The following is a 15,051-nucleotide window of genomic DNA, read 5'->3' as shown; positions in this document are numbered from 1 at the left end:
ATCATCATCATCGTACTCAGTATATCCCACCAATAGCAATGCTATGGTAGGGTCTGAGGAGGGTAAGATGTAGACAGCCTTACCTCTATCCCATAGGGATAGAGAGGCTGCTTCCGGTGAGACCCCCGGCTCGATAGTAGTTTTGCATCAAGCCTTGGACGTAAGGCACATAACACTCAATCATCGGGACACCGGCTGATTGGTGCATGTGCCCTTGTCTTTCGGCTATCAACGCCACCACATGATGCCTGATTAACCTACCGCCACTTTTAACGTTATTTTCACGTGATTAGTAAAATAACGTCAAAATTAGTGCAATTTTACTTTTGCCCACCCAAGGGTTCACACATACATACATTATATGCACGCACCGCAAGCAGGGCGTAGTTATGCATATAATATATATATACATATTCATTCATATAAACATTCTATAATAATAACATTCAATACATAATCGTATACGTATCATACACTTGCCACTCTTAACTATCACATAGGAGTATGCACAAAGCCCTGAAAAACGTCACAGAGTAAAGGGGCTAGAACTCACCTGTAGTCGGTTTCTCTCTGAGTTAATGGTAATGCCCCTTCTTAGCTGTGCACGGCTAACTGTGTAATAATTATAAGTATTAATTAACTACTTTTAAACAAATCATACTTCTAGGTTAATGAAGTCCCTAACAAACGGGGGTCCGGGGACAGCGCCCCTGATAGCGGGGTCTAGGGGCGGCAACCCCTAGCAGGGTCCAAGGGGCAGAGCCCCTGGCTGGGGTCGAGTTGCCAGGTCAGCTTGGAAAAATTTTATTTTCCTTAATAAGCCTTTGTTAAAAATTCATCAGAAAAATGGGTCGAGTTAAGTTTTACAACAATTCGGATCGCATGTCAAACCATTCACATCACATGGCTAAAATGAATCGCATCGCATGGATGCAAACCGGTCGCATCGCATGGGAGCAACCAGTCGCATCACATAAGCAACCAATCCCATCGAATGAGCAACCAGTGGCATCGCATGAGCAACCAGTCGCATTGCATGAGCAACCAATCGCATCACATGGAAAATGATTCGCATCGCATTTCTTAAACGAATCGCATCGCATGGCTATGCGATGCGATTCTTCTGTGTGCGATCAGTTTTGGAGTTTTCTTCATTTTTACTATTTTTCAGCCATTTTCCTACGTGACCCTTCCTTATGACCTGATTTTACCCTTTTAATGGGTTTTAGGTCGTAACAACTTTGTCTACCTGCTTTTTACATAGCCCAAACGTCACTTGTTTGTTCCATATCGAACCTGCTAACTCGCGGCTTATCAAGTTTATATTTTTCTTGCTTCTTACAGCTCGATCTACTATTACACCATGTTTCATGGCAAAGCAACCCTAAATACTTAACCTTTTTACTTAAAACGTACCTTGTTGGATCCGGTTTTGCATCGGATCTGACTGGATACGGGACCAAGGCTTCGTTTCTTGTTCTTTGGATGAAGATATAACACAAACTTGCCTTGGTTGGATTCGGATCTTGCTGAAATAAGGAGAGGGTGTTTGTGTGTGTTTTGAGTGTGTGGAGGCAAGATGATATGAGGGTTTTAGGATTTTAGTGAATGTTTAGGACCTTAAATACTCTAGGCCCATAGGCTTTTAGGTTCATAATCACTCTTAGGCCCATGACATCCCTAATCTTATTCTTTCACATCATTATTATTTAATTAATTTAAATAACATTACACAACACATGCTTATATAAAACTTTATATTATTTTATTTAGTACTTTCTCAAAAGTGCGGACGTTACACTCCGATTGAATCTGTGAAGGTGAAATAATTGAATATGTGAATCTGATTACAAATGTTTGATAGTTACTTTGAGTACTGATGAATTTAAATGTAATAGGTAGATAGTGATTGTTAGGGTTAGAACATGTGAATTGGGATGAAAAAATTCTGAATATGATTAAAAATAATTGTTAGGCATCGCAAGTTTGATTTTGAAATTGAATTAAAGTAATTAAAAATAATTAAGAAATAACATGTTGCACTTTGAAAAAATTTGGTAAAAAATAAAAGGAGAATTTGATGAAAAACCCAGTTACCATGTGTCACTTTGAAGACTCTTTGTTAATTTAAAATAAAAAAAAGATACTAAGTTTTGAATTAAAATAATTAAAAAATAATAGGAATTGCAATATGAACTTTGAAGAATCTCTGTTAATTATAAAAAAAGAAATATTTCTTGAAAACCTAATCTTTTATTAGATAGATAGATATACTATTTGTTCTTTGGTGACACCAATAAAGTGACACGTAGACACAAAAATATTAAATACGATGTTGCTTTTTCTTAGCAACATAGTCATCTTTATTTATTAATGACAATAAAAATAGAAACTGAATCTCATACTCCTAGCTCCTCTCCTCCATTATTCTTACCTAAAACTTCTTATATCCTATCCGCATTCTTTGTGTGGCCGGTTAATTTATATATGTAAAAGGAAATGAAAATGTTTCTATTTTATTTTTATTAGATTAATATGCATGCCAAAGGAAGAGAAAAATGATAAGAATTGATTGTGTTTGGGTTGTAATAATGCTCGTGATCATCGTCCCGCTTGTAATGGCAGGACAAGATCGTGATCTAGAAAACGATGGAGAAATTGATGCTTATTTGAAAGAACGGGCAGATAAAGTTATAATCGAGGCCATGAAATCATATCAAACACACCCAGAGGAAGTCACGAGGACCTTCACGGAACAAGTTAGCGAGTGGGTAATTTTGTCCGAAACTTGATTTGCATATTCATTGCGTTGTGATTATCTTGACATAGATATGATCATTTTAGTAAAGGTCGCTGAAAAATGATCAACAAGCAGCGAGAAAGCAACTTAAAGAACCAAGCAACAGAAAGTAAACATGGAGAAGCCTCGCATGGATATTGTATTAATTATAGAAGAAAAATTGTTATAAGAGATGGTCAGTTTTTGTTGTAAAGATGATATTTTCGTTACACGCAAGTTCAAGCCTGGATCATTTTACTACCAAAATGCCATAAAGAAATCCTCTCAGCATCTGTCTTTTCCCAATATTCTATAAGAAATGGTCAACCAACTTGTTATTTTTCATTTATAATTGAAGGTGACGTATACAAAAGGATAGCTAAGATCAAGGCATAATTTATAGCCAAGATAAAGGAAAATAAATACAATTAATACAAGGAGGTTACATATTAATAAATGTTACGAAATTCAAAATTTGAACTTGGGGAGAAACCAAGTGAACTGCGGGTTGGGTATGATGTTAATCGGGTTATGTCTTAATATATTCATCGCCAATTGATTAATGGAACCTTGAAGGAATCCTGATCCAAACCGTGTTTACATAGACAAGAGCATGAATATTCAGTAAGGTGCTGTTTGTTTTTGCAGACATAAACTGTCTGCAAGCTGATTTCATCTGTTTTCATGTCTGCAACTGAAGATGTGGTCTGAAGATCTGCAAGCTGAAAATATAAGACTGTTTGTTTTTATAAGCTGATACTGTCTGCATAACTGTCAAACTTATCTCACAAGATAGAAGTCATTTATTCAAGTTACATAGAAAATATAATAATAAAATTGTGGCGGCGGACGGTGGGTAGTGGCGATGGATGGTGGTGGTGGACAGTGGGTGGTGGTAATGGACGGTTTTGGTGGGTGGTGGACGGTGGTAGTTGACGGTGATGGCGTCCGACAGTGGGTGGTGGTGGTGATGAACGGTTGTGGTGGGTGGTGGACGGTGGTGATTGGTGGTGGCTGTGATGGATGGTGGTGGTGGTGGTGGTGGCGGACGATGGGTAGTGGTGGTGGATGCTGGTAGTGGCGGCGGACGGTGGGTAGTGGCGGTGGATGGTGGTGGACGGTGGCAGTGGGGGATGGTGGTGGTGGCGTACGGTGGGTGGTGGTTGCGGACGGTGGTGGAAGGAGTGGATGAGAGGGTGGCTTCAAAGGGATAAGAGTATGATTTTTTTGCGAAGATGTTTTAAGCAAGATTTCTTTGCTTTTCTTTTAAGATGAAAGAAGATAACTTAAGATCTGTTTTAAGAAAAAAAACAAACAGTCTTCAAGGGTAATGTCTGCGCGCGTGCAGACATTAGCTCCCTTGAAGATGTTTGAAGAAAAAACAAACACCCCCTAAGATGTGCTTTAGGAAACTGCCAAGCATCACATACGACAAAAGAGAGCTTCAACTTACTGTTGTTGAGAAAGTATAGAAGTTACCAACTAACGACATACAACTAATTATATAAAGTTACCAACTACGACGTACAACTAGTTATTTTCCCCTTGTGTTAGTTTTGTCCTCCTTAAATGGCTGAGTAGCTGGATCAGCAAGACTAGGTAATCTTGAAACACTCCACTCCTAGTCAATTTTCATGAGCCTATAAGTCGCATTAGGGGTGTTCAAATTTCGATTCGTATTAGAAACATTCGAAATTTGATTCGAATTCGATTATTAAGATTCGAATCTGGTTTTTAAAAAATTCGAATTCGATTCGATTCGTATTCGAGTATATTAATCGAATACGAATTTATGATTTATTATTCGATTCTATTCGAAATTCGAATTCAAATTATATATATATATATATATAAATATTATATATATATATAATATTATATATATATAATATTTTTATTTTATTTGTGTCAAATCCATAAATAATAGATGCCATTACAAATTATTAAACCCAATATGCCATATTATTGTTTCCTAGCCAATATGGGTGTTACTTACCTGTCGTTTTGAATATTTTGAATTTATACTTTTTGTAGTTTAGTTTTGAATTTATTATCATGTGGTATTGTAGCTACTTTAAATTTATATGTTTCATTTGCAGTTATGATTATGGTTTTCGAATTTTTGGCATAGGTAAACTTGAGGTAGATTGTATTTATTCAAATTAAAATCGAATTTATTCGAATTCAATTCGAATTCGAATTTCAAATACGAATTCGAATCGAATTTTGAATTGGGCATATAATACGAATCGAAAAGTTCAACCTTTTAATCGAATACGAATACCGGCAAAAAAAAAACAATTATTCGGATTATTCGATTCGATTTAACTTGAAAATTCGTTATTCGATTCGATGAACACCCCTAAGTCGCATGACAATTTTAGCTAAGGCTCGTGTACCCAGGTATTGGGCAAAAGAACCAAAATTTTAAAGGACTCAAGGGTTAGGTCCAGGGCCTTCTCTTTGTTCCAATGCTACCTTAAGGTACTAATAGGGTCCGTAGACATCTCATAGTCAAGTTTCATGAGCCGATTCACAAGACCGAATCATATGACAATTAGCCAAGGCTCGTGTAGTTGGGTACTGGGCAAAAGTACCAAAATTTAGAAAGACTCGAGGGGTAGGTCCAGGGCCTTCTCTTAGTTCCAATGCTATCTTATAGTATTAGTAGAGTCCACAGACATATCCTAGTCAAATTTTATGAGCCGATTCAAAAGCCCGGGTTATACGAAAATTTTTAAATAAAGCAAAATATCCAAATCTTAACTCTCAGGTCGGATATGACTATCACGCAATAGAGAATCCAAGATTTGAATAAAAATAAAGAAAAAATAAAGTTGAATTTTTTTGCAAAATAAAATAAGAAAATAAGCTGGATTTCTTTGCAAAATTAACGCATGCACACACAGTAATCTTTAAAACTTTTTGTATTTCAAATTAGATATAGAACTATGCTTCTAGATGTTATACCATTAGATTCGAAAATTCTTTTATGTTTATATCTTATCAGCACCTATATAGTCTGTCAAGCTTATCTTACACATCATATAGCTGGTCTTACGGAAATTTTCAGTCTAATTTATTCATGTGTTAGGCCTGTTAGGTCAACGTACTATCATTTCCCCTTTATGTTTCAAGAACTTATTTTGAGGAGCAATTGTTCAATGTTTTTGGATTTCATCTGTACAAACAGAAAACACAATATTTTTGGATTTTTCTCGATTTTCTCCCCCTAAAACAAAAATAGAAAGTAAGAAATAAAAACAAATGAAAAACTGTACAAAAAAAATTGATTAACCAAGCGATTGAATTTCTTTTAAAATTTTTAAGCCATTTTTTCCAAGCAAATATTGAAAACGTGTTTTGTCAAATGCTTTGGTATAAAGGTCAGCTTTCTGAAAATCCGAGTGTATCTTATCAATACTAGTTAGTTTCTTTTCAAAACAGTCATGGATGAAATGATATCATATCTTGATGTGCTTAGTTTTCGAATGTTGAACGGGATTCTTGGTTATACTTATTGCAGCAGAATTATCAATATAAATAGGAGTAGTAAGAAACTTTAAACCGTAATCCTACAAGTGTCGCTGGATCCACAAAACCTGTGAACAGCAACTCGAGGCTGCCACATATTCGGCTTTGGAGGTTGATGTGGAGACCATTGTCTACTTCTTACACTGCCAGCAAACAAGTCAGTTTCCTAAGAATTGACATCCTGATGTTGTTGATTTGAAGTTGATTTTGCATCCTCCATAGTCCGAATCGGTGTAAGCGGTAAGATCAAAACTATCATCATTGGGATACCATAACCCAATGTCAGGATTACCCCTCATATAGTGCATGATACGCTTCACAGCGGCCATATGAGTCACTCTGGGACTCGACTGATATCTGGCACACAAGCAAACAACAAACATTATGTCAGGTCGAGAAGCAGTGAAATACATAAGAGATCCGATCATCGCTCGATACAGGGTCGGATCAAAGGTATCCTCTAATTCATCCAGTGATAAATTGTGACCCACGGGTAGAGGTGTCAAGGCGACTTTTTCGGCAGTTATCTTGAATCGGCTCAAGATGCTGTTCACATATTTGGTCTGATGAATGAATATTCCCGAATTAGACGTTAACCTGCAACCCCTAGAAGAAATTCATCTCCCCCATCGAACTCATCTCGAATTTCGTCTGTGTCGTTCTCTTGAACTCCTTACATTTCGTGTCGTTTATTGAGCCGAAAATGATATCGTAAACATAAATTTGGACGAGGAGCAGATCGTCACCAAGATTTTTGTAGAATAATGTACAATCTGTAGCCCCCCATTTGAAACCGAAAAAGATTGTCAGCAAGTGTACTGTACCAGGCTCTCAGGGCTTGATGCAAACCATACAGAGCCTTGTTTAAACGATAAACACACTCGAGATAGTCCGAGTCTTAAAAACCAGGAGGCTGCTTCACGTACACTTCCTCGTGAATCTCATCGTTCAAAAACGCACTTTTCACATCCATCTGATACACTTTAAAACCCGGAGGCTGCTTCACGTACACTTCCATCTGATACAACGAACTGTGCTTTAGTACACACGATCACCCCACGGTCGTCTTTCTTACCCTTATAAACCCATTTGGTAGGTATTACTTTCTTCACCCTATCAGGTTTATCAATAAGATCCCATAACACCTAGTCTTACAAACTGTTGCAGTTTCTCCTGCATCGCTTCAACCTAAGGCGGTTCCTTCAGTGCCATAGAAACACTGATAGGTTCTATCTGAGATAGAAAACATGTGTATTTGGTGATGTTAAGGATGGCCGTTGCATGCATGTCCGCATCTCACAAAATGCGGTATCATCAAATACTTTAACATTATCACTTAAGTTATCATCACATCATCACTTAAGCCAGTTGTTTTGATTAATTCACAATAAATGACTCATCAATTGGTATCAAAGCCAGTTGTTCTGATTGCAGCTTGATTCTTGTCCTAATCGTATTGATTTCAGTATTAATTGATTGATTAATTGGTCAATTGATTGAGTAATAGCATTCGGACTTAAATGTAATAGTAATTGATCAATTAACTTACAGATTGTGCTTAATTGACTTTAGAATTGATCTAGGGTTGATTACAATCATTAGTTAATCAGTTTTGAGTGGTGTATGTTTAGGTTGTTAATTGGATGAACTGTGAAAATGGCGGGAATGTTTTGTGTTTGTATTGAGGTTTGAATAGTGGATTGAGGTTTGAATTGAGGATTCGGACATGTTCGTGTGTGCCCGGATTGTGATTATGAGTGTATCGAATAAAATGATATTGTATCTTTGATACCAATTGAGAAACCATATGAGCATAGATGTTCATGATCAACATATTGTTATGGATCTAGTTCTTAGATATGTAAGCTTGATTCGTGTAGATATAATACAGTTATGGAAGTATGATATCTGGATTTGGTAGAGTAACAACGTCATTCTCAGAATACCTAACTTTGTTAATTTACAATAATAATACAGGGGTATATATTGGAAATGAGCTTCATTCGTTAAATAGTCCTTAACTAATGAACCCTCATTCGTTACACATACTTTAATGACTAACGAATGTACTCATTCGTTCCTCCTATACGTTATAACTCATAACGAATGAGATAATATATTAGCGAATGGCCACATTCGTGAAGGACTTAATGAATGTGCCTTACATTACTAACGAATGAGTCACATTCGTGACTATACAATTACCAAAATGCCCCTATACATTTATTCTAATATAATAATACATTAAACAAAGACGGAGACGGAAAACAGTGTACTAACAAACTCCCCCTCGTCTCGAGCTCTTTGTGTTTTCAAAAATACTTTATCTCTTGAGTTGGCATGTCTTCAAATCGTTGCAGCTATGAATCCCGAACGCATAGCAAACACGAACTACACGTTGGAAATGCATTGCCAAATCATAATCCTTAACGTCAGCCCATCTGATCTGATACGTATATAGCGCGTCGTTATCAGACTCAGATAAATTAACAAGCCACATCGGATCTATTACGCGAATAAATTCCGTCTTTAAGCCTAATCCTAATACAATAACAGCTTCTCTAGTTCTGTTTTCGTAATACCACCTGTTGAATGTAGTGAACAGACCTTGTGGAAACGACTTCACCGGCACCTTCTTCAAAGTTTTTGGTGGCTTGACCTGCAGAACCAGTTTCCTCCACCCAGTGTGAGGATAGATCTTAACCGTACCCGAAAAATGAACCTAACCCGAAGCGACCCGAGACTCGAATAATCCGACTCGAATTCATCAGAATCGATTAAACTCATAACCCGAACCCAAGATAAAATATTTGGGTCAGTATTTGGATTGAAATACCCAAATTTGAGTTAACCCAAATAACCCGAAGTATAATACATTAATGCATGCTTCCCTATTTTTAAAGGGTAGTTTAGCGGTGAAGTAACGCAGTGACCTTATGTATTATTGTTCGGCTGTCTCAAGACTCCAATTAATATTGGATGTATCACATCCCAATGTATTACTTACCATAAAGCATGTTGAGAATGTATCTTCAATTCAAAAACATAAAAAATAAAGTATTTAAACCAATATGTATTAAGCATGTTTCTTCAATCTACACACGTATTGATCCACAGGCTACAACACTCCTTCATCCCGTCTAATGCATGCTTGTATGATAAACTTCATGTTTTGCTAAATAATATATGTTATTGTTGAATATTGCGATATGTAATGGTTTTATAACGACTTGGAATATGGTTTTTTAATTTATGATATTGTTAAAGGTGGATAATTTTTTTTTTCAATTTGATAAACTCGATAGGCGATTAATCAACAATTCGAAGTGCTTTTCTTGCATCTTCTTGATAAACTAGCGATCTCTTTCCCTCTTTTTTTCAATTTTCTACTCTAATATCACTATCAATGTTGTAATCTTTGTTTCTACCCGACCCGAATTTACCCGGCCCATTCAACCCGAACAAACCGAACTTATTTGGGTTAGTTCTTAGGTCAATTTGTTTATAAGCTCAAATTCGAACAACCCGGAACCTGAATAAATAACCCGAAAAGCATCCCTATTTAGCATCAAAATACAATGAGTCTAGGACCACAAAAGATGCAGTACTGAATTGAATATTGGATTTAGTGTGTGCCAACAACTTTTAAATTTAATATATATATTATTGCCATGCATGAGTTCACCAACCCAAAATGAAGAACCATCTCCGTAGTATTAGATTATTTATCACATGTTAGTGGGCAAATCTCATAACAATAGAATGAGACGAGGACCACAAATATAGGATTTTGTGTAGAAAATAAAACACAACTAATTTTGTAGGCCACCACAATTTGTTAACATAGGTGATCTACCATGCATTATTGACGGGGAAATATTATCCATTTTCTATATTACAATTTTAAATTTTACAGATGAGTTCATTGCATGTGGCAATCAAGAGACACATGAGTTTCAAGAAATTTTCAGATAGACGCATAAATTGACAATAATCACTTGAAAGATGAAATTTCTGTAAAGAAACCCACATGTTTTGCACCTTGTGACATAACATAACAATTTAAATATAGCAACGACCCTTCTTCCGACCTTAAATGCTTTCCTCCCCCAATCCTATTCATTCCTAGGTTATCAGCATGATGCATGGAGGTGTTCGTATTAGCATATTTTAACTTATCCGCTCTTTATACGTCTTCTATAATTTATTAAAAACAAAATATTAAAGTGTTAGTTTATATAAATATTCAAAAACACTATTAAGAATGAGTAATCATAATACATAAAATAGTATATATTGTGTAGAAAACTGGAGGAGGTGAATAGGTTTTCTTAGATTTTAATACAGTTTTATTGAGTTAATTACCTTTTAAACTATTTTCACAACTTTTAAAAGCAAAAGCAAACAAGTAAAGAGTTTAGGGATAGATATGACACAACCGATTTATAGAGGTTCAAGTGGATACTATCTAATCCACTCTACGTCCTCTCCTGATCCATCAGTCGAGATTTTTCTTCACTATCGTCTCCCTAAACGGTAATTAAGGATCACCGCTACAATTGCCCACACTTAAAAAATAAAAATGAATTACCCTCTTCACTATATCAAGATAGTGAATTTTGTCGATCACAATATCAAGATAGTGTATTTCAACAAAGATAAACTTCATATCAAGATAGTGTTCCTCTCTCAAATCATCAACAAAATGATGATTCCTCACTTGCCAAAACACTAGAATAACATCTAGTGTTGACCCTCAAAATACAAGTAAGATGGTTGAATGATAGCTTTATAAAAGCTCTTCTTTTTGCTCGACACTTTAATCTCTCTTCTAGATAATTGAAGCTTTATTAGACTTAAATAATGGAAGAATTAAACTGTAAGTGTGTGTGTAAATGTTGTGGATAAAAGGGGTGAAGACTTAGTTTGAATAAGCCTTCTATTTAATCCAAGCATGTGAGATTCTAGGATAGGAACTGGGCACTCGACGGTCGATCCCACAATCGCTTCTAGTGATCGTGGACGCCTAGCCCACTTTGCATTGGCTTTCCAATATAAACTTTGTGTGTGATCATTGTCTTTAATTTTGGTTTCTTTAGGTTGACCAACACATGTGAAAAGCTATCCTTTTCACTTCCAATTCTTCATAGAGTGAAAACCAAGTTTTGCACCAAATTGGTTAAACATGCTTTAATGATTTAAAATTTTCAACCAAAGCTACATGCTTTGCCATCCGTTGATTTTGAATTCTTCGTTTGAAGACAAGGCAAGGTTTGAAACGAAGACATACCCAAAGGGGAATAAGCCTTTTTAAATAATATTTAAATTTCAAGTGTTGTATATTTAAACAATTGTGTTTAAATATATTTTTATAAACTTATCCTAAGTTAATAAAATCTAACAACTTAACTTTGACTAAGTTTGTAATTTATCTTCAATGGATTAGTCTTTTAATTTCTTTATTTTTATGTTGGTGTAGAAATATTGATTTAAGCCTCTGTAGACATAGACTTGATAATTTCAATAATCTTTGATCTTAAGTGTGCATTGTCTTGATTAAGTCATATGATTCTTAATTGTGACTAATTATGATCAATCAAGTGTTAAGGGACATGTGTGTGGCATATAGCATCAATGATGAACTAATACTATTTTATGTCGCATTGTTTTTTTTTTTTTTGGAACAACCAACTAAATAACGCCGGGTACTTCGTATGCGGCCCATTGGCTAAAGGTAGCCCGAGCCGGCCATGAGTCCGGACGGACGGAGCCCCTAGCGGTCCACCTATTGTGGGATTCCCTAGATAAAACCCGACCCCCACGTCCGCCAAACGGCACGACAGCGAGGAGCCGGTAAAACTGGGTGAGATCAGGACTCGAACCCTGGCAAGCCAGGGTCATCCCTCATATCTCCCATATAAATTGGTGATACTAAGGTTTGAACCCCTTACCTCTCACTAGTAAAGTGAGTGCTCAACCATTGAGCCACATCCAATTTATATGTCGCATTGTTTTAATTATATCATTATCAAAACATTAAGTTTAATTAAAGTTTAAATCATTATTTTCCCAACAATCTCCCCTTTTAATAATGACAAAACTCATTTAAAGACATTTTATTAAGAGAAATAAATTAGTTAAAATTTAACTACATTTATGACTATGTTAATAGTGTCACACACCTTTGATCATTTGTTATCATCAACAATCACAAGTCTTCAAGTGCTTGCTTTGAGTCTTCAAACTTCAACAAGTTGATCTTTGAACTTGATCTTCAAATCTTCAACATTGTAGATCTTGAATCTTCAATCTTGTTATTCTTTGTAGATTTAGAAATAATCTTCAATTCTTCTATTTTCTCCCCCTTTTGTAATTATCAAAAAGAAAGAACACCCCCCCCCCCCCCCGCGCAAAATATATCAAAGCATTACAAGATAACACAAAAATAGTCAAGCAATCAAGACAAATAACAGGCATAATAATGAAGCAAGCATGATAAGCAATCATACTAATGGTTAATTTCATAATCAAATTTGATCTTGAAACTCATGATCATTAATCATCACACGTCATAAGTTTTAAAACGAACTAAACATAAATGTCTTAGTCGGCCAGCATAAACCACATACATAAACATAATAATACTGTTTTTGAAACCTAAACACCAAACCATCATGAGCATGCAAGAACAGCCAACTTAATCTCGAGTTGGCGACGTAGCGCAATCCAGAATAGCCTTCTTTAGATACCCACAATCTTTTTCAACATATTTGTGTTGCGAGTAACCTTGTTATGATTGGGAAATTATCTGTTTTCTATATTGCAATTTTAATTTTACTGATAAATTTCATTACATGTTACATTTTGAAATATCGTGAAGTATAAACGTACAGCGTAATTTGTATTACACTAGTTAACCTTCGTACAAGGACGTTCATATTTCTTTTCAAAAATGATGCATGCATAAATGGTGGTCCACAATCAACACATTATATACCAACCTTGACTTGTAAAACTTGCACCGATTATAAAAGGTCTTTAATTGTTTAGCTTTTGATCATCTTTAATTGTTTAGCTTTTGATCATCCTCGTTTATACAAAGTTTCTAGTTTTATGGCTTCTGCTACACTTGCAAGATTCTTTATCATCTTCATTTTGCTCCCCCTAATCACGCATTGCATCCCCTTTGTGGTCTTTCATGGTAAGTCTTCTCTCCCCTCTTTGGTTATCTCCATGTATGCAAAGCCCGCAAGTTGTTCTATTGCTTGTGCTTGACATATCGTATTATGATAGCTGATTTGAGAGTATTAATAAAAACTTGTGGCACAAAGTTAGAATAAAGGCAAATTAACTGTTATTGCCCGATAATAATTCCAACTTTATTTATTGCCACTGGTGGCCCCAAATTTAAGAAAAATTGGCTCTTAACGGTCCCAAATTAAAAAAAAAAATTAACGACGTTAAGTTTTTCCCGAATTTAAAACTTATATTTTAGGGATTTTGATCGGAAGGAGGATATGAGTCGATTGATACAAAACGTAGCTTGAAACGATGCTCCAAATGGCTTGATTAGTGCTTTAAATCGGGTTTTTGTACTTCCAAATTGACAAAAATTAAGTTGTTTGGAGCATCGTTTCGAGCTATGTTTTACATCAATTGACTTGTATCCTCCTTCCGATCAAAAGCCCTAAAAAATAAGTTTGAAATTCGGAAAAAACTTAACGTCATTAAGTTTTTTTTAATGGGCGACAATTGAGAGCCAATGTTTTTAAATTTGAGACCACCAGTGGTAGTAAACAAAGTTGAGATTATTATCGACTAATAACAGTTAGCTGGGATTATTAAAATTCAATTTGCCTAGAATAAATCCATATTAGGGGTGGATTAATTAGGCCTAATAAAAAACGAACAAAAAGTTATGTCTTTAAATAATTCGTGTATTGCAAGGGTGAATAAATCCATAGACAGGGACAGATTTAGGCTTGGCTAGAGCGGGCCAATGCCCACCACCTGCCTACCGAAATGCCGTGTTTGAAGGTATGTGTTAGTATATGATGAGTCAACAATCAGTTAGCGCCCAAAGTTCGTTAACCCTCTGGCTGACCAAATGCCATACCGAACCGACGTCTGATGATATCACGACAAGATGCTTTTTCTCTGGCTGGTGCGGCGGTGGTTGGACTTACAACGTTCTCCGATAGCTGTTGTTTGGAGCTTGAACGATGAAGATGAAAGAGTAAAATAGATGTGTGCCCATTGCACGGGCTTTTAAAAGTTTATTTCTTGGCCCATCTAAATCTAAAAAACTAATAAAAATGGTTCTTTTTTGAAAATGTTGTTTGGCTTTAAATATTTCAACACATCAACGAATATCACTTTGTGCAAACTATATATATATATATATATATATATATATATATATAAGAAATCTTTAACTATAACTTACTAGCTTTTAATACGTGTATTATATGTGATTTGTCAAATAATAAAAATAAATAAATTCGTTATTTGAAATAAATGAAAAAAACTAAAGTTAAAAAAGAATTAAAATATATAGTATAAACAATAAGTCTAGAATTCAAATATATAAATTGAGAAAATCTCTTTATATATAACATTTTTTGTTTTATCACAAGTATTTCCATCGTCATCCAATATTAAAAATTTTAGACCACGTTTGCTAGTTACTCTGAATAATGCAACATATAGTGTCAATGGGATAAGACTGGACATCGAAG

General features: G+C 35.4%; 1 protein-coding gene across 1 annotated transcript in view; it reads left to right on the top strand.

Moving 5' to 3' along the window:
• The first annotated feature begins 2,618 nt into the window (after positions 1-2,618).
• LOC143541532 (uncharacterized) overlaps positions 2,619-15,051 on the top strand; it is a 68,641-nt gene continuing 56,208 nt past the window's right edge. The window contains exons 1-2 of the mRNA XM_077034338.1: positions 2,619-2,771; positions 14,278-14,350. Of these exons, the coding sequence (XP_076890453.1) occupies positions 2,619-2,771; positions 14,278-14,350 (226 nt within the window). The remainder of the gene's footprint in view (positions 2,772-14,277; positions 14,351-15,051) is intronic.

The sequence above is a fragment of the Bidens hawaiensis genome, unplaced genomic scaffold, assembly GCF_021521415.1.
Source record: "Bidens hawaiensis isolate Kalapana, Puna unplaced genomic scaffold, B.hawaiensis_p1.1 tig00012610_1, whole genome shotgun sequence".
Classification (NCBI taxonomy): domain Eukaryota; kingdom Viridiplantae; phylum Streptophyta; class Magnoliopsida; order Asterales; family Asteraceae; genus Bidens; species Bidens hawaiensis.
This window is presented reverse-complemented; position numbering and strand designations above follow the sequence as displayed.